Genomic DNA, 24,645 nt, shown 5'->3' on the forward strand with positions numbered 1-24,645 from the left:
ATCTCAACCACCAGGTCTTTTTTATCATTTTAATTTTATTTTTATTAAAGGTTTTTAATTTTCAGAAGATATGTATGGATAATTTTTCAACATTAACCCTTGTAAAACCTTGTGTCCAATTTCCTCCCCTTCCCTGTACCCCTCCTCTAAATAATAAGTAATCTAATATATGTTAAATATATTAAAATATATATTAAATACAATATATGCATACATATTTATACAATTATCTTGCTGCACAAGAAAAATTAAATCAAAAAGGAAAAAATGAGAAAGAAAACAAAATGCAAGCAAACAACAACAAAAAGAGTGAAAATGTTATATTGTGATTCACATTCAGTTCCTACAGTTCTCTGTCTGGGTATAGATGACTCTCTTCATCACAAGATCATTGGAATTTGGTCTGAATCATCTCTTAAAAAGAGTCACATCCAACAGAATTGATCACTGTATAATCTTGTTGTTGTCATGTACAATGATCTCCTGGTTCTTGTCATTTTACTCAGCATCAGTTCATATAAGTCTCCCTCGATCTCTCTAAAACCATCCTGTTGATCATTTCTTATAGAACAATAATATTCCATAACATTAATATACCATAACTTATTCAGCCAGTCTCCAACTGATGGGCATCCACTCAGTTTCCAATTTCTTGCCACTATAAAGAGGGCTGTCACAAACATTTTTGTTCATGTGGGTCCCTTTCCCTTCTTTAAGATATCTTTGGGATATAAGCCCAGTAAAGACACTGCTGAATTAGAGAGTATGCACAGTTTGATAGCCCTTTGGGCATATTTCCAAATTGCTCTCCAGAATGATTGGATCACTTCACAACTCCACCAACATTAAAGTCCCAGTTTTCCCACATCCCCTCCAACATTTATCATTGCCTTTTCCTGTCATCTCAGCCAATCTAAGAGGTGTGTATTGTAGATCATGAGATCTACACTTGTGTAATTCCCACTGTACACAAAAGGAATGAAGCTCCAAATCATCAATGACAAAAAAACAAACAGCTTTGATCCTGAAATAAACTCTGTCCTCTCCATTGTATACACATTAGATCTATTATTTTTATATACAAACCTAACCTTTCACTTAAGTTCCATTATTTCAAACTTGTCAGCTTTGTGGATATTGTAAGATTACACCTAGTGATCTTAAGACTACTATCAGTCTCCCCTTAAGGGAGACCAGCCTATAAAATCTATGCATGGAATTCATTGTTAAAAGATTTTATAATGGTTTTAAGACCATTAAGACTGAATGTCTTCCCTTAAAGGAAGTTGTAAACTAATAGAACATACTCATGGAAAAATACTGACAATAACATTTTTCAAAGCTGTGTTGTCTAAATAATATTTTGTCTACCTCTCGCTTGTTTTCTCTCCCTAATAACAAATCCCCAAAACAATATTTTTCCCTGACCCCTGATATGCAACTCAACCAATTTTGAGAAGGCCATGCAAAATTGTGATATAAGAACTTCATTCTCAAAAGGGTACTTTGGAGTACACACTTCCCTGCTGGAGCACCCTCTTCCTTCTGGAGTCCTATCTCTGTGCTTCTCAACATAGCATTCATTGTCCTTACATGAATTCTATTATCTACATCAGTGTGCAAACTTGAGCTGCACATTAGATTTCCCTCTCCTTTCTCCTCTTACTTCTCTTTCTCATTCCTTGTAATAAAGCTTTGCAATTAACTGACTCTCATTATTTTGCACATTATTCTCAGTACTTGACTAAAAGTTTCCTTTTTCCCCTTGTCTCTGGCTGGCTGATAGGTCTTTCTTTACACTTACATTGGGTACCTAAACAAGACCTTACCCTATTAATAGCCACATATATACTGGAAGGACATTGGGAACTGTATGCTCAGTTATAGAAAACAAAGTTCAATAGATAAACTTTATGTCCTCCCAGAAGAAATTCCTTTATGCTAGAGGATTATCAGAAAACTATAAAGCAACATTCTCTATTTCCTTGTTCATGTTTTGATGATATCATTTTTAAAAATAAACTAAGTCTTCCTATTTTCCAGAAAATGGAAATGTAATGGCTTGATCCCATCATTGACTCATCTGGGAGCTCTGCCCTTATCCAATGTGTGCTCTTTAGGCAGCCCACTCTTGGTGCCTTATCCCATTGGTGCAGTCCTTAGTGTGGACACCTGTCAAAATTCCCAAACTTGAATAATACACCATCTTCAGCCTCTCCAGAAGCAGGCATTACAGGCATGTACCATTTTGACCCATAATGTCCCCAATTCTAGAGAAATAGTTCCACAACTTTAATCGCCACCTATGCCACCTTGTGGCTCAAAATTGAGAAATAATGAGGACCCGAACCAGAATGGCTTCAGTAACAATAAAAAAAGAAAGAAGGGATATTACAAATATTACAGAGGCAGACTCCAAAGGACTTGGGGACTAATCTGATATAAAGGATTAAGAAAAGGAAAGAGTACAAGATGATTCTCAAGCTTTATGTCTGGATTGCTGAGAGAATAGAACTTAAAAGGCTTATAACACTGGATGGCCAAGTATACAACAAAAAGACCTACCAAGGTCTAATTAATATAAAAAGCAAATTATTGCAAATCTGATGGGATGGATAAAAATATCAGGCAATGGGCAGACTTTTCCTGTCTGGTATAGATTGTATCAGGGGCTTGAGAGTTAGGTGTGCAGTGGTGTGAAAAAAGTAGCAATTATGAGAGTGTGTTCCATGGATGCTTTCCAATGAAAGTTGAAGGGAAATAAGAGTCTGTGTGGGATTATGGAGGATGAAAATGAACTCTCTGCAACAAAAGAGTGAGTCTGAGGATAATCTGATAAGCAAGAATAAGAGACTGAGAAGCCTTGGAGTTAAAGAGTTTGTGAATTGGGAAGAAGGTGGAGGAATATAGGAGCAATCCAGCTAAACTCTATTAGCATTTCTCCCAAAAGGACTTTAAAAATAACTCTTCAAACCAAAGTTTGGAGATGTAGAACCCTCAAAAGTTTGGAGTGGGACAATATTCCAGCCTAAGACAAGTTAGGAAGTCAGCAGGAGAGGTCTGTGACACTGCAGGGAGCAGGAGCACCAGTGTGGGGCCTTGAAGGCAGTCTTAGCAACTCTAGTTTGGGGTGCTCTCAGTCCAGAGATGGTTAGAGGATTAGATAACTGATCAGAAAGAAATTATAGGAAATCTCTGCTGACATTGGGAACAGCTAGTGCTAACAGGCAACCCTATTGCCCATATGCAATTCTGGGGTTCAGTTCCAGGAAAAGAAGTCTTGTGAGTGATCACAGGGGAACAGGGGCTTGGTCACAGTCCTAAGGTTGAAAGGAGCACTAGTTTTTCAGACAGCAGGAGAGATGATCTGACTAGGATCAAGAAAAGCCCAGTGTTTGCAGTTGCAGGGAAGAAGGGGCCCTTTCCAGAAAAAGACCAGAGCACAGACCAGGAGAGCAGAGACCATGCCTCTACCCATATCACAACACACTGGAAGGCCCATAATGTTCAACCCCCCAGAACTAGCTCTGAAAATAGCAGCCCAAACACACCTAAAGCTTCCCAATTTTGAATGACTCAAGATGAATGCTATCCACCTCCACAGAGAGAACTGAGGAATTCGGAGTATAAAATGAAGTATGATTTTCTCATTTTTCCATCTTTTTGCAATATGGCTCATATGGAAATATGTTGTACATGATTTCACATGTATAATTATTTGATATCATTTTACTTGCCTTGTCAGATACTTTGATTACTCTTTTACAGATCTGTAATTATTGCCCCCATCTATAGAATCATTACTCCCATTTTATAGATTTGCACTTACTTCTGAGGATTGTTGTAAAGATAAATGAAATAATATTTGTACAATGTTTTATAAACCTTAAAATGTTATGTAGCTAAAAGATCAGACCTTACACAACTGAATTTATGTAACTGAATCATCAGCATTGTTCTCTTCTGAGTTTTGATTTCTACTCTCTTCTTTTCAGACAATAACCAGCTTTAAAATTTTGTATAATTCCTCATGTTGTATCTGGTTGACCAGTCATTCAATAATTATTTATTAAGCCCTTATGATATACCAGGCACTGTGCTAAGCACTAAGGATAAAAAGAAAGACAAAAGCTAGCATCTGTTTTCAAGCAAAAACTATGAACAAGCAAGCTATATATAGGAGGATTTGGAAATAACAGAGGGAAGACATTGAAACTGAGAGGACATTGGAATGATCTCCTATAGAAAGTAGGATTTTAATTGGGACTTCACGGAAGCAAATGCCATCAAGAGGCAGACATGGAGAATTGAGAGCATTCTGGGCATGGGGGAAAAGCCAATGAAAATGCATGGCATGGAGAGATGCAATGCCTTCTTTGAGGAAAAGTGTCACTAGATCACAGAACATGTGGAAAGGGGTAAGAAGAATGGAAAGGTAGGTCTGGAGAGATAGGGGTAGTTTATGAACAGCTTTGATAACCAGAGAATATTCTATTTGATGCTGCAAGTCACAAGGAGCCACTAGTGCTTATTAAGTTGTTGGGATGACATAGTCTGGTCTACACTTTAAGAAAATTACTTAGACCATTGGCTGTAGGAAGAAATAGAGCGAGGAGAGGCTAACAGGGGCATCCATTACAGCAATCTTATTTGAGGTGCTTAGCACAAAAGAGAGAAAACAAATGGGATGATAGTTAGCAGGGATGAATGGATCAAATGACAGTTCTTTGAGGGTGGAGGAAAGATTATACAAGGAAGTCGGGGGGAGGGGAGGTCAACTTTCTACAGCAATTCCATCAACAGACATAAAGATGTTTGGGGAAGGGCAGATTGAGGAGGTGGGGTGGGAATTTCTTCTTTTGGAAATGTTGAGTTAGAAGTACAAGGAGGATATCAAAGTAAAAATTGTAGCAAGCTCTTTGAAATAGAGTATGAAAGAAACAGATTTGGCAGTCATCTCCATATAGATGACAAATGAAACTATTAAATGGTTGAGATTTCCAGAAAAGAAAAAATGGAAAGGGAAATTAGGCCAAAGACAAAGCTATTGTTTCAATAAACTAGTCAGAAAAAAGTTTCCAGTATGCCTTTGTATAAGATACACATACATATACATATACACATACATACACACATGCAGGTGTGTATGCATGCATGTGTGTATATATATATATAAATATGTATTTATATATATATATATATATATACACATACACAATACATATGTATGCATTTAAGCATACATATCTATTTAAGCACATGGAAAATAGAAAATCTTTTTGTTTCATAGGGTTTTTCCCCTCATTTCCTCTTTATTTTGGAGGTGGGAGGCATCTTTTCAATATGAAAAAAAGTAAGTTCAACACAAAACAGAAACCTGGGAACTGGGGGAATGAGCCTAGTGTAGAAATTGCATAGTGGAAAGGATGGCAGAAAATGAAAGAGATGGTGATGGGAAGTGTTCTGTTTGTTGTCCCAGCTTTTCTTCTTTTGGAGGGAATTGATTTTTTTTTGGGGGGGAGGGGAAGACTGGAAGAAAATTGAAATCTTCCCCAAATGAGGGACTTCTGGAATTTTGGAAGTTGAAACAAATCTCACTGGTGGATCCCAAAATGAGGGAAGGAAAAAGAACTGAGGGGGGAAAGCCCACTTGGCAGAGTGAGGCATGGACCCCACCAAAGAAAAATGAATATTTAAGTAGAGAAACCAAAACTGGGAGGGGAAAAAGACAATACTCTCAACACTTCTCCCGGAGTTGGGGAGGAGAGAAAGAAAATGAAGGGCACCTAGAGATAGAAATGACAGTTTAGGGAGTACCTGGAGATGAGAGCCTGCCTCCCCAACAGACTTTTATGGAATGGAACTTTTGGAAATAGAGAATCTTTAATGTTTAACTAAGTATTTGTCCTTATAAACATATTAGAACATAAAAATGTTTATCAGCAAAGAAATGGGGTACTAGAGAATGTTATGTGCATTCTTTTTTTTTTTCTTTTTACAAAGGATAATTCAGGGATGGTGGGAAAATACATATGCCAGTGGGGGGAAAGTATCAATAGATAATTTTTAAAACTCTAATTATTAGGTCCAGTTTTTCATTATTACCTTTTACTTTATATTCTAAAAATCATCTTAAGCCTAGAGCCAGTGAAATAATTCGATTCAATTCAAGAAATATTTATTCTAGGAGCAACTAAGTAGCACAATGGATAGAAAACTGGTCCTTGAGACAGGAGAGTCAGAGTTCAAATCTGACCTCAGACACTGGTTGTGTGACCTTAGTCACTTAACACCAATTAGGAAGGAAGGAAGGAAGGAAGATACATTTATTCCACTACTTAGAATATGAACAACTACAAATTAATATTATCTACTAGGGATTTCATGATGAGGAAAAAAAGTGGGGGCATGTTTCTCTTCTTAACCTTGCCTAATAACTGTAAAATATTAAAGGAGTGAGAAATCTATTCCCTCAAAATGTTACCTATTCATCAAAAATGAACAGTTGTTGCCATTTGAGCCATTAGGCTCAAAGAGTGATTTGCCCAAAGTCATCCAACACATAAAGAACAGAATTGGGTCCTAAGCAAACCCTTCTGATTGCTAGACCAGTGTAGTTTCTATTACACTGCATTGTCTCTACATGACAAATAAAAGGAGATGGGGTAAGGTAGGGATTATCCCAAGAGTTAAGTAACAAGGCCATAACATAAATTGGCATATGGTGCTCTCTCTGAATTCTCTGCCCTTCATAAATTTTGGGGGGCAGCTTGCTGGCACAGTGGATAGAGCACCAGCCCTGAAGTCAGGAGGACCTGAGTTCAAATCTGTCCTCTAACACTTAACATTCCCTAGCTGTGTGACCCTGGGCAAGTCACTTAACCCCAACTGCCTGGGGGGGGGGGAGATAACTTTCTCTTTATTGCACAGTGTTTTAGAACAAGTTTTCCCCTTACCAAAGTTTTCTACTCTAGGTTTTCTACTGCCTTAGAAAGAAAAACAAATACAAAAAACTTTCTATTATTATTCCATCACATTCTCACAAAAACTTTGTGAGATAAAGGGAGAAAGTATGATTCTATTCATTTTGCAGATGAGAAAACTGAGTCACAGAGAGAATAAATGATTTCTTCATACCCACAAAGATGCTTATTGGCATAATAAACAAGTCTCCTAAATTATATATGTACCCACCATCACTGTCCCCAAGCTCACCAATCATCTTGATTCTCCCAATTTTGTCCATAAGCAGAGCTGATACAATGTTGCCAGGCAATACAGACAGACTCCCAAGGAAGCTAACAAGATAAATTAGGAAGCCATTGTCTTCTTCAAAGTCCAGGTGGCACCCCTCTTTTTGTTCAATAAAGGTGCAGTTGATGAATTGACAACCAATGAATTTATGGTGATAGAGATCTGTAAAGGAAAGAAGTTTATTTATTAAATATAAGCTCGCTGAGGGCATCTCATCTTCAGCTCTTTCCTAGTTCCTAGCACTGTGCCTTGAATTTATAATAGGTGTTTAATAAATGTCTGTTGAAATTTAAGAAGGATGGAAGAGGCAGGGAGACAGGTGAATCATAAACATAAGCTATCTCCATGGTGGCAAGGAATGCGTCAGCATTTAGCAAAGGAAGTTCTCCAAGTCAAAGCAGTCCATAGCTAATTCAGGTGGGGGGGAGAGAGAAACCTTTTAAAAATGTAATTAACTGTTCAAAATTCTAAGTAAGAAAGACATCATCAGGTTTAAAATTAAAAAGTGGAATTAGTAACAGTTATCATTTACATAATTCAAGTATGGTAAATTTATGTTATTCATTGAAGCTTAAAATATTTGTGGGATATCCCTAATTTTTTGAAGTTGATCTTACAAAGGACAATCATAGGATCAGGGATTGCATCCATAATTTCATTGATATAGAGAATTTCCAGGTAAAGAAACTCCCTTTATTTCTGCAGTTATCAAAGGGCATTGGCACATCATCTCAAATGAGACAATATTTGTGAAAAGTATTTAGTTCACTACCTTGAACACAATAAGAGATGTATAAATACTTATTCCCTTCTCCTCCCTTCATCTTCTCTGTAGCCTTTTGAGATGGCCTACTTAATATTCTTTTTCCATTTCACAGATTTAAAAAAATCCTGAAATGTGGAGTTTAGCAACTTGCTTTAAGTCATGAAAATTATTAAAAGGTAAAACTGGGGCTAAAACCCATGCAAGTTTTCTGAATGTTCTTTCTACTGATGATGAGGACATCCTCATCCTCTCCTGCTCCAAGTGGTTATACTAGGAACCGGCAATGTCACGATGATTTATAAACCTTGAAACACTATGTGCACGTATGCTATTATTAGGGAGATAAAAGGGAACTGGCCCTATGGTTTCATTGGGATAATGAATTCCCATATGAAAACACTCCTATGTAGATAGTACAGCATTTTGTTCATACCTTTTAGTCTAGGACACTGGTCTAGAACATTGAGAACTTCAGAAATTTGGTTAAGGTCACACTGCCAGAAAGCATCAGATACAAGACTTGAATCCAAGTTTTTCTGGCTCCAAGGGCAGCTCTCTACTACTCCACATTGTCTTTCAGTACTGGTGATTACTATTACTAATGAGAGCTACTCTGAGCTAAGCATCTCTGACTAATGTCTCCTTGATAGTGCTGTTACCTGTATTATAGAAGATGGTTGATACAATAGTGCAGTTTTTGAAGAAAGTCCCAGGAGATACCACATCTTCAAAGTAGCATTCATCAAAGATGGAAGACTCAAAGATTACATTCTTGAATTTCATCTTAAAGAACCTGCAGAAAAGGCATCACCCTACAGTGGTACTCAAGTACAATGATTCACACAGTAAAAATGAAGTTTTGAAATGCCAATACAAAACAGAAGACACTATAGACAGTTGCTGAGGATATTGCAGGATAAAATACTTGACATTCAAATCAGTCCCAAAAGCATTAGTTTAGCATCTGCCACAAGCAGAAAACACTGCACTAAGTTCTGGAGGTCACATAAAACCCAGATCAGATAATATTTGCTTTTGGATTTCTTGGATGCTAGAATTTTTCCTACTCTCATATATCACAACAGTCTAAAGCAGAGGTATCCAAGAACAGACACTTTGAACCAAACTCAAATGAAATTGGCAAATGTATAACAAAATAAATAAAATACAACATAGATAATGCTCTTATGGCTTTGTAAGTCAGTAATCAGCCCACAGGAATCTGTCTGTATTTGAGAAAGTTGAGAAAGTTGCCAAGTCACTGCTGCTTATGTGACTTGCCCAGGATCACACAACAAATAAGTATCAGAGGTTATTTTCAATCCTGATTCCTATTCCCACCTTCTATCTACCACACTAGGCTGTCTGTGGCAACATGTATGCAGTTTCCTATAATATAAACAGGACATAAATGCATAAGAGAAGTTGAGAGTGATATAATACAAGGTTGAGATACTTAATCTATTCTTCCCAGTTTGCTATTTATTTATAAATTAGAAAGAATTGTACCTTACCTCATTACTCAGTGTTTGAATCAGTATTACTTAGTACAACAATAAAGTTTCACTCCAGAACCTCATCATCACCAGGAGGTGACTTATGATGCTTGAAGTTTATAATAGGACAAGCTCTGACAGATGTGATGATCCACTCCTTATCCCTCTCAAAGGAGAGTTCACAAAGTCATTGTCAAGCCTGAGACAATTCCCCAGATAAAAAAATAATTCCTCTGCTATTAGATGACAGGGCTCAGTTCCACATGAATTTACAAACTTAATGTATTTTATTTTGGAAGTCTATTGCTTTTCTTGCTTAACATCCAGCTTTAACAAAGAAATAAAGCAGTCATGGAATATTTAGTGATCTACTATTCTGCCAAGGGTAAGTGATATAGAAGAGCCATAAATCACAGAAGAAGATAATAAGTACACAGGCCTTGAAAATATTCCTCTGAGTGAGTTGTAAAAGCTTCAGATATATGAGAGAAAGGAAAAGAGATAGGCCTATGAGACACATTCTAGAATTTAAAAATTCAAGCTAATTTCTGTAATGTGTTTGTAAACTTTATAAATAAGCACATCTTCCCCTCATGCCCAATTCCTAATTTCTCTACTGAGATAACCTTTATTCACATGAGCATCGGAGTTGAAAGGAAAATCAACACCAGGAAATAGTATATTGAAAATTTTCTATTTAAAAAAGAAAAAGAAAGGGCTACTATGATGTACAAAAATAAGTATTATTGAGCCCCAACTGCTCTGGCCATCCCCTGAGCCAAAAATACATAATCCTTACTAGGGAAAGGGTTTGGGTTCCAGCACACCCATCCAACTTGTCCTACCCTTGTGTGGTCTGAAAAAAAAAAAAAAGTTTGGCGTTCCATCTTCAGCCCTCGCCTAAATTACCCAAGTAAATTAAGCATATAACAAAAACTGTGCCTTTACTCTTCTATAATAGTAAGAGGTAAATAGCTATAAAACATCTGATGAATACATTTTTATGCTTCAGATCAGTTATAACCAGAGAGTCAAAAGGACCAAAAAACAAACCTGTGATCTATCTCCAGGCAACTGGAAATGAGCTTAAAGTCAGAGCTGCAAGGGTGGGAAATTAGCAAGTTTGCCCTGCCTCCATTGATAAAGGAGGCTTCAGAGACCCTTGTCAGGATCAGGGAGGTGTTGGATGAAGGCGATTTTGTCTGCTTCCAAGCTCCAAAGTTAAATCACAAGCTTGGACTTCTGGATAACTTCATCTGGACCTATTAGTGCCATTACTTGAACATCAATTGGAAACCTCATTGTATTTCCAATACTCATTTGCCCACTCACAAGGAATGACTCCATAGTCAATTCAAGTTAATTTCTATAATGTGTTTGTAAACTTTATAAATAAGCACAGCTTCTCCTCATGCCCAATTCCTAATTTCTCTACTGAGATAATCTTTAGTCACATGAGCATTGGAGTTGAGAGGAAAATCAACACCAGGAAATAGTATATTGGAAATTTTCTATTTAAAAAAGAAAAAGAAAGGGCTACTGGGATATACAAAAGTACATATTATTAAGCTCCATCAGATTGAATTGTCTTTTCCTTGGAATGATTGGGCTTAGGGTAGACTGTTTGAAGGTTGCATGGATCTAAGAGACCAATAGGGACAGCTGAAGTGTCAATGTACACAATATATTATGATGTTGCTTTTATTTTTTTCTATGCAAAGATATCACATAAACAATAACAAAACCTGTCAGTCTGTTCATGTAAAGAACCAATTCCATTTTACCACGGTCATAGAACTTATGGTCTAGAAATTCCTTCCACTAATGTAGATTGGCAACTTGTCCATAGTACATGGTCATGCAAATCAATTTAACATTTATTAGTTACTTCCCATGTGCCAGATAGTGTGCCAAAGCAGTGCATGTCAGGGACAGAAACTGAACTGAGATGGGAGATATTTTCCTAACTCTATCACTTACCTTCAAAAAAAAGGGTTGTCTATGGGAAGTATAACTATAATAGAAATACAGGATAGAATAGAATAGAATATTTCCACCCATTCCACCAAAGTTATCCAAATAAAACAAGGGAAGACAGTTAGGTAGAACAATGGCCATTGCACTCAGAGTCAAGAAGACAAGTTCAAATCATAAATCAGCCACTTACTAATTATGCAACTCTGGGCAAGTCATTTAAACTCTCGGCCTCATTTTCCTCATCTGCAAAATGAGAAAGTTGGACCTTAATGGCCTCTACAGCTCTTTCCAGTTCTAATCTATAATCCTATAATACATCTAAAAGAACTAGGAAAGTCTGTGGTTGTATCAAGTGCAAGCCAGTGCATTTATAAAGGTACTCAAAATATATTTCCAAGTCCTTTGATGGAGTTGGCAAATCCACTAAATTTCCTTCCTCTTCTATTCTGAGAAGCTTTTGGCACTATCATATGCATAATATAAGTTCTCACTCCAAAAGAGGCCATTAAAGAAAATTAGATGAGTTTGATTAGACCACAATTTATAATAACAATAATATTTATATAGCTCTTTAAGATTTACAAAGCACTTTATAAATCTATCTCATTTTATCCCCCAGAACAATCCTGAGAAGTAGATGCTTTGATTATTCTGATTTTACAGATGAGGAAGATATGACAGAGATCTAGTGATTTATTTAAAGTCACAGAGATAATATCTGGAATATACTTGAACTGAGATCTACCTGATTCCAGGTCCAACCCTCTATGACTGTACAACCTCACTACAAACTGCAAAGGTTCAGTGGCAACTAGAAGTGATAGCCAAATTCTTATTCCAAAGTGACAGATCAGTCCTGCCAGATTTTAGCATAAGGATTGCAGTGATATATGAATTTTAGATTCTTCATATATGGCTTTTCATAAATCAATAATTTTGAATGCCTTGACTCTTAATGTGATATTGAAAATGCTGACTGAGCTAGAATGATGGTTTTGCTGCCACTTTTTTTAGGCATTATGAGACTTTGTCTTGGAAAACCTGATAATACTAGTCCAATAACTTCCCATTCAATTTGTACTATATAATGTGTAGGTATCCTGGTTATTTGGTACCTGTTTTCTATCTGAATTTTGTTGAACTGAATCTACTCATTGATTCTCCCTCCAGCTGAGAATTGTCCCCCTTTCTTCCCAAAAAATCTTCCACCATATTTTACTTTGTATATATGCTATATATACTTCCATGTATACATTTTGTTTTCTCCAATACAGTGTAAGCTCTTTGAGGACAAGGACTGTTTTATTTTTGTCTTTGTATCTTTAACTTTGTATTTTGTCTTTGTTTTTTATGTTGATTGATTAATTATATGAACTTTAAATTGTAGTTTAGAGAGGGGAAGGAGTGGTCCATAACTATAATTTTATCCAAGAATGGAACTTATAGTGTAGAAATTCCTTCCACCAATATAGATTGGCAACTTGTCTGTAGTACATGGTCAATATGTAAATCAATATAACATTTATTAATTGACTCCCATGTGCCAGATAGTGTGCTAAGCCAGAATGTGTCAGAGGCAGGAACTGAACTGAGATGAGAGAGAAATAATAATGGATTTCTTGCTTGGAAGATGGTTAATCAGATTCCCCACTCGTTTCTTTTTTCCTCAAACTATCTTTTTCAATCAACAAATATTTGCTGAATTTACGAGTTTGACCTTATGCTAGGAGATATAGTAGACTATAAAGATGGATAAAATTTCAGCTTTCAAGAACTTATCATTTAACAAAGTTCAAATAAAGTAATAAGTAATAAATTTCTTGAGAATGACACAAAATGCTATAGAAGTTCAAACAAGGCCTGAGAAGGACCAGGAAATCCTTTACAAAAAGAACCATGTTTTGAAGGTTCTTAAGATTTTAAGACAGTGATAGGAGTGAAGAAATGGTTCCTCGTTTCTTAATAGTATAGGCTTAGTCTAGTAAATCCTCCAGTGTTTAAATATTATCCTAATTTATTCTGATGTTATTATTTTTTTCCCAATCCCTGAGGTAATTCCTAACCCAGTAGATGAGACTTTTAATGCCTAGAAAAAGATGTCTCTTTCTGCTAAAGTGTTGTTTGGCTTCCATGAAGAAACTTGAGAGAGCCATTTCTGTCACTTTAGATTAAGATTTCAATTTCAATCTACCTTTGTTCCAACCTGCTTTTGAAATCTTGGAAAATTACTCTACCATCTGGCTCTCTTTCTTGGTTCCTTGGTCCTTGGAATTGTTATGCTTAGGTTTTAAAGGGAATTTTCTGAACTGGGAAACATTCTGGAAATGGAGTTTTCTTTTAAAAAGAGGGGGGTTTTTGGATATGCTAATTATGCAAGATTTTTTAAAGAATAATATTCTATTCTATTTATTTATTTTTAGGTTTTGTTTCTTTTTGAAAGCTTTTTATTTTTAAAACATATGCACAGATAATTTTTCAACATTGACCCTTGAATAGTTTTGTGTTCCAAATTTTCCCCTCTTTCCTCCTACCCTTTCCCCTAGATAACAAGCAATCCAATATATGTTATACATGGTAAAATAAATGTTAAATCCACCATATGTAAACATTTATTTATATAATTATATTTCTGGATAAGAAAAATCAGATCAAAAAGGAAAGAAAATTAATAAGAAAACAACAACAAAAAGAGTGAGAATGTTATGTGATGATCCACACTCAGTTCCCACAATCCTCTCTCTGCGTTCAGACAGTTCTCTTCATCACAAGATCATTGGAACTGGTCTGAATCATCTCCTTGTTGGAAAGAGTCACATACATCAGAATTGATCATCGTATAATATTGCTGTTACCATGTACAATGATCTCCTAGTTCTGTGTAATAATTTTTAATCTATATCCAAGCTAATATGGTCATATTTAATAAGAATATAACTGCTTAAAGATTTCATAAGGAAGCAGAGAAAAATATTTGTTTTTTAGAATCAGATTGGAGGAATTCAAAGCAAGAAGCTATTTCCTATTGAAGACCACCAGATGTCAGTATGACCTAAGGAAAGAAAGTTTTTCCCCTCTAGTGAGCTAATTGATTTGTTGCTCCTACCAATTTATCCATCATATTTCTGTCAGGACCTGCTAGAGTAACTCCTAAAGGAAGAAAGTCCTGAATATGATGAATTGAAGAAACTGGAAATGAGTGATTCAATTAATAAAATCCACTTTCCAAATAAAGCTTAGCCTTAGAATCCACCTATTTATATGTGATGGTGAGATTACAAAGAACTTTTATCATTCCTTCAAAAGGTCTAAAGTCTAGGTTTTTATTTTACAGTCAATCTTTTCAACAATGAGGTGATTTAGACCAGTTCCAACTGATTTGTGATGAAGAGAACTTCATCTAAAAAGAGGACTATGAGGACTGAATATGGATCACAACATAGTATTTTCCCCTTTTTTGTTATTTGCTTGCTTTTTTTCCCCTTTCTCTTTTGTTTTTCTTTTTTTGATCTGATTTTTTTTGTGCAGCATGATAAATATGGAAAGAATTTAGAAGAATTGCACATATTTTGCCTATATTGTATTACTTGCCGTGTAAGGGAAGGAGATGGGGAGGAGCAAGAAAATTTTGGAACACAAAGTTTTGCAAAGGTGAATGTTGAAAATTATCTTTGTATGTATTTTCAAAATAAAAATTTATACTAAATTTATAAAACCAAAGGTCATCAGATTTTGGATCTAATCTATAATCCTAAATTACTAAAAAATTTATAACCAAAATCATCAAGAAACAAAGTGACATGACAAAAAGATGTGTATCACACCAGATCCTTGAAATAATACTGTCCATGGAGTCAATGCCACCAGACTAGATTATGAGGAAAACTGCCCAAGTAAGGTTTCTTGCTTTAATATCATTGAAAGAGTTCCAATTCATTCTAATGAATCTCTGCTCCAAAACAAATGGTATCACAGAAAGGCTCCATTTGTATTGTCCATATGTTCATGATGTTTGTGGCTTATTACTTTTGAAGGATTGCATAACTTTAGAATTAGAAAGGACTTTAGAGATTATCTAGTCCAACTCCACTATTTTATAGTTGGGGAAATTAAGGCCCCTAAAATGTCAAGTGACTTGCTGAAAATTACATGATTTCTAATGGCAGAGGTAGATTTAGAAGATGAATTTTCCATATCAAAATTCATAATGCTCAATGTTAGAACATGTGATTCCTCATTTATCCAGCCTCATCAGGGAATGTTTTACACATAGGAGAATATTCCAATTACTCAAAACCATGTTCAATGCAATTTTTTCAAAAAGATATCTTCATAGTTCTCTCTTAAAAACAATATAATTAACATAAATTAAATTTCCTTGTTGACTCAGTATCATCATGCAAATATAAATTACTACACTATTTTATAATACAATCTTATAAAAATGTTTTATAATTCCCTTGAGGGTTATTGAAATATGTTGGATTACCATATTATGCAACTGGTTTTTTTTTGAGTATTCATTTATGCTTCATATAGTTTTCCTATCTTAATTCCTAACTGTCCTATATGTCTGTCTCTAGAATCAATATAACATATCCTCATTTCATATTAATATTTTTTCTTCTTTTAATTAGCTTAAAGATGGTATCAGATATTGCCCATTAGAATTACATGTAAGAGAAAGAAGGTTTTAACTTTGGGCTTCTTTTATAAGCCAAATAAATATGTATGGACTTTTTAAACATTTACTTTATATCCAGTGCTTACTACAGTGTCTGGCACATATTTGGTGTCTAATAAATATTCATTGCATTGTTTTAATTGTTCAAGATCTTTTATTTGCTTTTAGGTTTTCATCTAGGTTATAGATAGTTGAGGTTGCTGAATGATTGGTCATTAGATCAGTGAAATGTTACTAATTCACCATTAAAGAAATTCCACTTTCACCCCCATACCATCAACATATATATTACTTTATTTCTACTTTTTTAAATGTAATAAATGTATCAAGGAAATTTTTCAATTTTCAGATCTCTCAGAAGAAATTAATACACTGAAATGAAGCCTCCTTCCAAGAATTGTCTTCTATTCACTTCTAAATAAACACTTTTGCCACATTTTCAAGAGTGAATAGCTAGAGCTGGCCAAAATTCCAAATAAAGAAATACCATTTGGTCAAATAAATAGGGATGAAATTTAAAATGACCTAAAACTGAAAAAAAGTTAATAATAATCAACAACCTACTACCTTATGTCTTTATTCAGTCTGAACTGAGAAATTCATGGATTCCTCTTAGATTTATCTAGCAGCAGAAATAACAATATATTCTCTCAGAGAATCTCAATTAAATTGAACCATTTGCCTAATTGAATGTATACCCAATATATAAATTAGGAATAAAATTTGGGAAATTATAAATATATAAATTGAGAAATAGTAAGATATAATGAGTAGATAGTAATCATCAGAGCCAGAAAGGCCTAGGTTCAAATCCTGCTTCTGGTTGATCATATAAGCCTGAGCAAATTACAACTCCTCAGAATCCTTAGGCAATTCCCTAAGATTGCACATAGCAGAACAGCTAGCAATCTGCTTTATGGGAAGAAACAGTTATCATCATGAGTTCCCTATGCCAGTAAAATCCAGATCCATTTTTAAAGCAAATTCATATATACCCTATCACCAGTAACTCTCTCATGGATTCATAATTGTATATCCATAATGAGTAATGGTAAATAATGGAGGGCACTTATGTATATGCCTACAAACCCAGGAGATCCCAGCACTGGGGTTCTCAAATTCTAAGAATTCAATTGGAAAAATCTGAGCAAAAATAACTATTTCTACTACTGCCAAAGGTGTAGAAAGCCCTCAGATCAGATTGAATAAAAGCATAAAGCGGTATATCAGACTAAATATGCAGTCTGCAATATATTAATATATTATACAGTGGCTCCCCAATGTTCAATTTCCTATCTTTCTCTCCTAAGAAACAATTGTTTTCTATCCTCCCACTCTGACATGAGGGAAATCCAAGATCTTTAACTTACTTATCACTGAAGAATTTTCCATGTTCGTGCACCTGGTTTTCTAGTGTAAAGTTGAATGTGACATGTTCTAGATGCTCATGTTTAAAGATCTTCACCTTGGCCTTATAAGCATCATCTTGAAAATGGCGAATCATGTCCGGGAACCAAACTATTAGGCCATAGTAACTGCAGCAAAAAGAAGAAAGATCAGAGGAGGTCATAGAGCTCCTTTTAATATATTTTCTCCCTTCCTCCTTCCCTTTCTCTTTCCCCTCTGTGTGTGTACATGTATGTCTGTCTGTCTCTCTCTCTCTCAATATCTCTCTCTCTCTCTCTCTCTCTCTCTCTCAATATGTGTATGTGTACATACATTCACATGCATATGATACTTTGTGTTTTGTTTGTTTCTTTCTTGGTGTTTACACTTAACCTAGTTTTCTGATGACCTTGGTTATATGTAAATCTGTCCTCTCAAATTAATACATGGTGAGTCCTCTTAGTTTAATCTGTATCCTATGTGGATGCTCAGAAGAGTCTATTTAACAAGATTTGTCTCTTCAAGAAATATATGAGATTAATATTGTGCTTAAATTTCACTTTTGTGACAATGAAGGAAACATAGGATTATATTTTTTGTAATACTCATGGCTATGGGACAATAGTTTTCAGGTATAAGTCTAAGTCTCCTGGCTTATAGCATCTAAAGTTTACTCAAAGTGATTTGGACCAAGCAGCAGGGATTAGGATGATACAATTGAGGATACAGGAATGACTTTCAGATTCTTCTGTGAAATTTGCTTTTGCTTATTTTGCGACAATGAGTGAAGAATATTTCTATTCTTTCTCCAATCATTTTGTTCTATCAGTACTAATGCCAAGATCACATTTCTGTCTATACATGGGACAAAAGACCTGATAAGAGGACATCAAATACCCCTTATCTCCCTTATGCTTATGCTATAATGAAGATAGCTACCATATTGAACAGACTAATCGTCCTGTAGTTTTTACAAAAGCAAATCAGTGGAAAGGTGATAATCTGGCTAGGACAAACCAGAGCCACTCTAAACTCATGCTGCTTGACTAAAATAAGCAAATTTAGAAAGCCATTTACTTGTAACATGCAGTTTAGAGTACTAGTATGTTATAGATTCATATCTAATGCTATTAATATATTCTTAAAATATTGGCTAAGACAAGGACAAACTTACTTACCTCAGAGCTATTGTAAACCAAACCACAGCCAGAATCAGTGTATTCATTCTGTATGGACCCATCACACAGTATAATGCATTGTCCCAGACCTACAAACCCAAATCAAAGAGTGGTTACTAATGAAAGTATTTCATTGTCAATACAGAGTTGAAATTTGATCTCTGCCTATTAAAGAGTACAAGAGATCTTTTGAAAATCATAGACAGGTCCCTGGAGGTAAAATAATTCATTTTGAATCTTCAGGTGGTATAGATTTGCTGTCCATGAATATCCCTGATACATAGTTCTGTATCTTCAGTCCAGTGAAAATGAAGAAATGTCCAAAAATATAATGTAAAACATACAGAACCAAATGTTGAAAGGATAAATAAACAAGGCACCTAAGAACCTCAGGTAGTCAAGTTGTATATGGGTACCAGTTTCGGACAAGAATAGCTTTTATATCCAGAAGGATCTCTTCTAGATTACACTTACATGCTTCCTTGCCAAAAACAGACACTTGTGGGGGCTAGGATTTCATGTAAGCCATATGATTCTATTAGCATCAAGGCCAACCTCCTCATTTTACAGATGAAGAAACTGAGACACACTTAAATAATTTGCCCAAGGTTGTATAACTAGTTACTATCTGCCAAGTCTCCTGACACACACCAGTACACTCAGGCACTGCCTCTCACAGCCCAGAATAAGTAAGGGGCCTTTTGGATATTATCCAATACCTTTATTCATTCTCCTCCCTGAGTCTGTAAATCCCTTCAAAGCTAGACTCCCACAAGAGAATCAATCATTAATATTCATACCTGTTTAAAAGTAGTGGTAAATCTAACCAGCCAACGTTGGTACCAAGTCCCTGTTGAACTTTGTATTTCAATGAACTCATCTATTTGCTTGGGAGTTTTGATATGGGAAACCTGAAAGTAGAAAAAAATAAAGTCTGAGCTAAAGAGTATAAACTCAAAGTGATATCGTGTTTTTCCATTTTTTTGCTCCTTATCCATTTATATAAAAAACTCTGGCTTTGGAATTATTTCTAGATGTCTTGTAAGAAAAGATCAGCACAATGAAATAATACATCAGCGCTTAGCTTATGGATCACTTTACCTTTCTCTGTGAAGCATTCTCATCCTAACTATGGCAGGTCAATGGAAAAATAAGATTGTAGAATTAAAGCTAGAAACAATGTTATTCATAATTCAGATGAAGAAATGGAGGCCCTGAAAAGTGAAATGTCTTCCCTATAAACATGCAGGTAGCAAATTTCAAAGATAGTTGATTGGCCGGGTTCCTCTTAATCTGTATTCATTATTCTTTTCAGAAACCTGGTTGCTCCATTGGTAGAATAAGATGTTACACTTTTAGAATAAGATGTGACAAAGTTTAGTTTGTTCTCTATTTTATGTCCTATGGAAATGGATGAATAGTCATAATGACATCTTTCATAATTGTAGTATTACATTTGATCTTTATAACAGTACAATGAAACAGGTATTATTCATCTTCTTTTATAAATGGAAAAAAAACCACTGAGAACCAAGACCATATAGCTAATCAAAGCTAGGATTAGAATCTAACTCTCCTGATTTCCTGTTCAAAGCTCTTTCTTTTGTACCACACTGAATTATATGGATAAAGATAAGATTAGAAGCATCCACAATGCAAACTTGTTTTTGCAGTCTACCCAGTGTACAGAGTTAGTAGCTTGTCACAGGAAATGACCATCATTGCTTACAAAACATGAGGTAGTATTATATGACCAACACAAAGCAAAGGGGAAAGACAAAAAAGGAAAGACCTCCATGAACATGAAGGGGAGAGTAGGGGCCTGTATCTAAGGATAAGGTCCCTTCTCTGTGCACTTAAGATATTAGATAAGGTAATAATCAATGACTTCAGATCATCACAAGAAATGTTAACAAATATTATTTGTTATCATATATATAACAAATGAAATTAGAATAAGATTAATAATATTAACAAATAATTGTTCCTTTGTATTTTGCATGGGATTTGAATGAATACAATATAACTTGTTTTAAGAAACTCATTCAGACTCAGCAAAACTCAAGAAGGCAGAAGAATCTAGTAAGTCTGGTATCCATGGCCAAAACAACTCACCAAGAAATTGATGATGAAGGTCCCCCAGCTGGATGCAAAAGGATAGGTGGGCTAGACAGGAAGGACACCATCTGGTATTTTAAATAATTACTCTTATTGCTCATACAATAAGTTCAATTGTTCTCCCTCCTAAAGGAGTAAAAGTCAGTGCCCTCTATATTTTAGCAACACCTTCCTCTCCCAAAAAAATCATAAACACCTCTACAAACACATATACACAAACACACGCACATGCACACACACATCCCTACATGCACACTACTACTATGTATTGTGGGAGTTCTTTGATTTAAGATTTTGTGGATTGATTGAAATCATGTGTTAGTAATCCCACAAATATACTTTTTACCATTAAACACTGCTTTAATTCTAAAACTTAGAGAACAGCAAACAAACATATCCTACTTTTCTTTCTTCTTTTATCCTTAAGAAGAATATTAACCAATCCCAGAGAGATCTGCGCATTGGCATGCCTACAAAATAAAGTACAATTACTTTAAATTATAATTAACTAGAGCACACTACTCAGATCCATACTCTAAATTATAAATTGACCTATTTCTACCTCAGTTTGTGAATTCACTGGAGAATAACAGTCATCCTATTTCCCCTAGCAAGCTAGTGCAACAATGAAGACTAGACAGATGGGTTTAGGTAATTCATTGCAATATGTGGAACACCTTAGCACCATTCAGCTAAAAGCTATGGAGATAATTCAAGTCTGACTGTTGGACAAGTTTAGCCTGACCAGAGCTATGGTCAAGAATTCTAGCATCCAGTGCAAAATAGATGCACACACAGGCTAAGAGGCACAGAGAACTAGTTTTTCATGGAAGATATAATTGTTCTGGGAAAGAAGACAACCACAGCAGCCCTAATGACCCAACTAAAAATATCCAAGGTAAAAACAATCTCTCTTTTTAAGGTGGCAAGAGAATCCTGGGAGATAGCTTAAGAGAGGAGCATGGTCCTCATGGAAGGTACCACAGAGAATAGATTCTATGTAGATCATGCATAGGGTGGGGAGATAAAGGAACAAACAGATAACGGCACTCTGAGACAAAGTTTCAATAGTCTCTTCCTAGTTACAACTATAATACACACTGCCTTGTAACTCTTTTTCTAATAAATTTTGTCAAATCACTTCAAGGTAATTCACAGTAGAAATCAGGCTTTATGATTACATTCACAAAACTAATATGAAGTGATACATAAAGAAGAAACAGTCAGAAGAATAATTACACAATTGCTACAATTGTTTAGCTACAAGTAAAGACCAAAGTTGTGCTCAAAGATTTTCTCATTTGAACCTTGTCAAGGCTTTTAATCCCTCTCAATCTTAGTCTCCTCATCTTTAAAATGGGAATAATAATCAAAAGCACTTATGTAACATGATTGCTGTGAGGATAAAATGAGGTATAGTTTCTAAAGCACTTTGCAAACATTAAATGCTATGTAAATACTAGAAATTGTTATTTGTATACATTAGCTTCAAGGCAACTGGCTACAAGATTTCGGTCTGCTACTCACTGGATTTCCTGTCTCCCATCTGCCTAAACTCACTTAGGATTTGTGCCCATCATTTAAATAAATAATGGTAGGGGGCAGAGCCAAGATGTTGAATTGGAGGCAGCAACCCAGACAAACTATATCAAAATTCTCCTCCAAGCAACTTTAAAATAATGCCTCAAACCAAATTTTGGGGAGCTAGGCAACAAAAGGTCAGGGTGATTCATTTTTCCAGCCTAAAACAATTTGGAGGTCAACAGGAGAGTCATGTAGAAGCTAGCCTGGAGTTTACACAGTGACCAGTGTCTCCTTGCTGAGGAGGGAGAAAAGGATGAACAGGGAGAAGGGGGAAGAGAGAGGTACAATGGGGGGAAATATTTCAAATAAAAGAGACATGCAAGGAAGAGCTTTTATAGCAAAGGGGGAAATAGAGATATGGGAGGCAATGTTTGAACCTCACTCTCATCAGAATTAGTTCAAAGAAGGAAAAATATACATTTGTATGCATTATACATATATGTATATACATATATATGTATGTATACACACATATACTCAGTAATCTATGCACAAGGGAAAAAGAGGAGAAGGGGATAAGACAAAGAGGGGAAATGATGAAAGGGAGGCCAGATTAAGCAGTAGTCAGAAGCAAAACATATTTTTGAGGAGGAATAGGATAAAGAAAGCAAAAAGGAAAGATAAACAGAAGAAAATGTGATGGAGGGAAACACATAGTGGTCATAACTGTGAATGTGAATGAACAGCTCACCCACAAAATGGAAACAGATAGCAGAATGATTAGATACAAGATTCCAAAAATATATTATTTACAAGAGACACATTTGAAACAGAAAGATACACACACACACACACACACACACACACACACACACACACATACACACAGAGTTAAAATAAGGTGCTAGAGCAGGATCTGTTATATTTTGTCTGAAGTTTTTTTAAAAGGCAGGGTAGTAATTATGATCTCAAAGTAAAAGCAAAAATAGATTTAATTAAAAGAAATAAGCAGACTACATTTTGATTAAAAGTACCATAAATAATGAAGTAATATTTTAAAAAATGTTATGGTAAGTTTCTCTCAGAAAGCATTCTTCTCAAATGTATATGGAACTGAGACAAATAAAAATATGATTCATTCCCCAAGTGAAAATTGTCAAGGGATATAAACAGTTGGTTTTCAGAAGAAGAAATAAATGCTAACTATAAACATATGGAAAAAAGTTCTCAATTATTACATATTAGAAAAATGCAAATTAAATCAATTCTAAGGTACCACCTCACAACTATCAGAAATGTCAAATGCTAGAAGAGATAAGAGAAAATAAGTACACTATGAATTGTTGGTGAAATTGTGAACTTGTCCAACCATTCTAGAGAACAATCTGGGACTGTACCCAAGGGGTTAAAAATCTGTGAAAATACCTTTATCCAGCAAAACCACTACTAGTTTGTACTCCCAACAAGGTAAAAGAAAAAGGAAAAAATCTATATGTACAAAAATATTTATAGCAACTCTTTTTTTTAAGTTGGTAAAGAATTGGAAATAGAGGGGATGCTCATCAATTATGGAATGGATAAACAAACCATGACATATGATTGCAATGGACTGATGGATAGTACTACTATACTATAAGAAATGACCAGGGTTTCAGAAAACATAGAAAGATTTACATGAATTGATGCAAAATGAAGTGGGCAAAAGCAACAGTTCATTGTACATAGTAACAGTGATACTGTGAGGAAGATCAACTTGGGAAGACACAATAATCCAAGAGTATTTCAAAATGCTCATATTGAAAAATGTTATATACTTTCAGGGAAAAAAAACTGATCAACTTTAGGTATAAAATGAAGTATAATTTTCTCACTTTATTTTTCTTGCTTTTTTACAATATGGCTAATATGGAAATATGTATAATTGTTATACATATTCTTCAGAGAGTGGAGTAGAGTAGAAAGAGAAAATTCAGGACATTTTTTAATGTTAAAAATAAATAATGAATAAGAAAAAGAAAAGATAGACATTAATCCTCATGTAAAAATTATCACATTTTCCTTTAGAATACTAAAATATCAAAGTTAATCCTACAGGAAGGATATAATCTTTTGAAAAATGATTACTCCTAACATTGCAAAGTATTGTGAAGGGACAACAAATAACCCAGAACTCGAAAAATAGGATAAGTCCATTTGGATTGATTTAAGAATCACATTTCCTAAAAGCTTAGTTAACAGTTACTAATTAGCAAATAACATATATTT

The 24,645-nt window shown here is 35.0% G+C and overlaps 1 protein-coding gene across 6 annotated transcripts in view; it reads right to left on the bottom strand.

Annotated features, from left to right (window-relative positions):
- SV2B (synaptic vesicle glycoprotein 2B) overlaps positions 1-24,645 on the bottom strand; it is a 171,391-nt gene that overhangs the window by 10,329 nt on the left and 136,417 nt on the right. For all 6 annotated transcript variants that reach the window (XM_031955548.1, XM_023497201.2, XM_031955547.1 and 3 more), the window contains exons 7-11: positions 19,539-19,649; positions 18,739-18,827; positions 17,545-17,709; positions 8,680-8,813; positions 7,216-7,416 (exon numbers count right to left, since the gene is read on the bottom strand). In XM_031955548.1, coding sequence (XP_031811408.1) covers positions 7,216-7,416; positions 8,680-8,813; positions 17,545-17,709; positions 18,739-18,827; positions 19,539-19,649 — 700 coding nt within the window. The remainder of the gene's footprint in view (positions 1-7,215; positions 7,417-8,679; positions 8,814-17,544; positions 17,710-18,738; positions 18,828-19,538; positions 19,650-24,645) is intronic.

The sequence above is a fragment of the Sarcophilus harrisii genome, chromosome 2 (assembly GCF_902635505.1).
Source record: "Sarcophilus harrisii chromosome 2, mSarHar1.11, whole genome shotgun sequence".
In the NCBI taxonomy this organism is placed as follows: domain Eukaryota; kingdom Metazoa; phylum Chordata; class Mammalia; order Dasyuromorphia; family Dasyuridae; genus Sarcophilus; species Sarcophilus harrisii.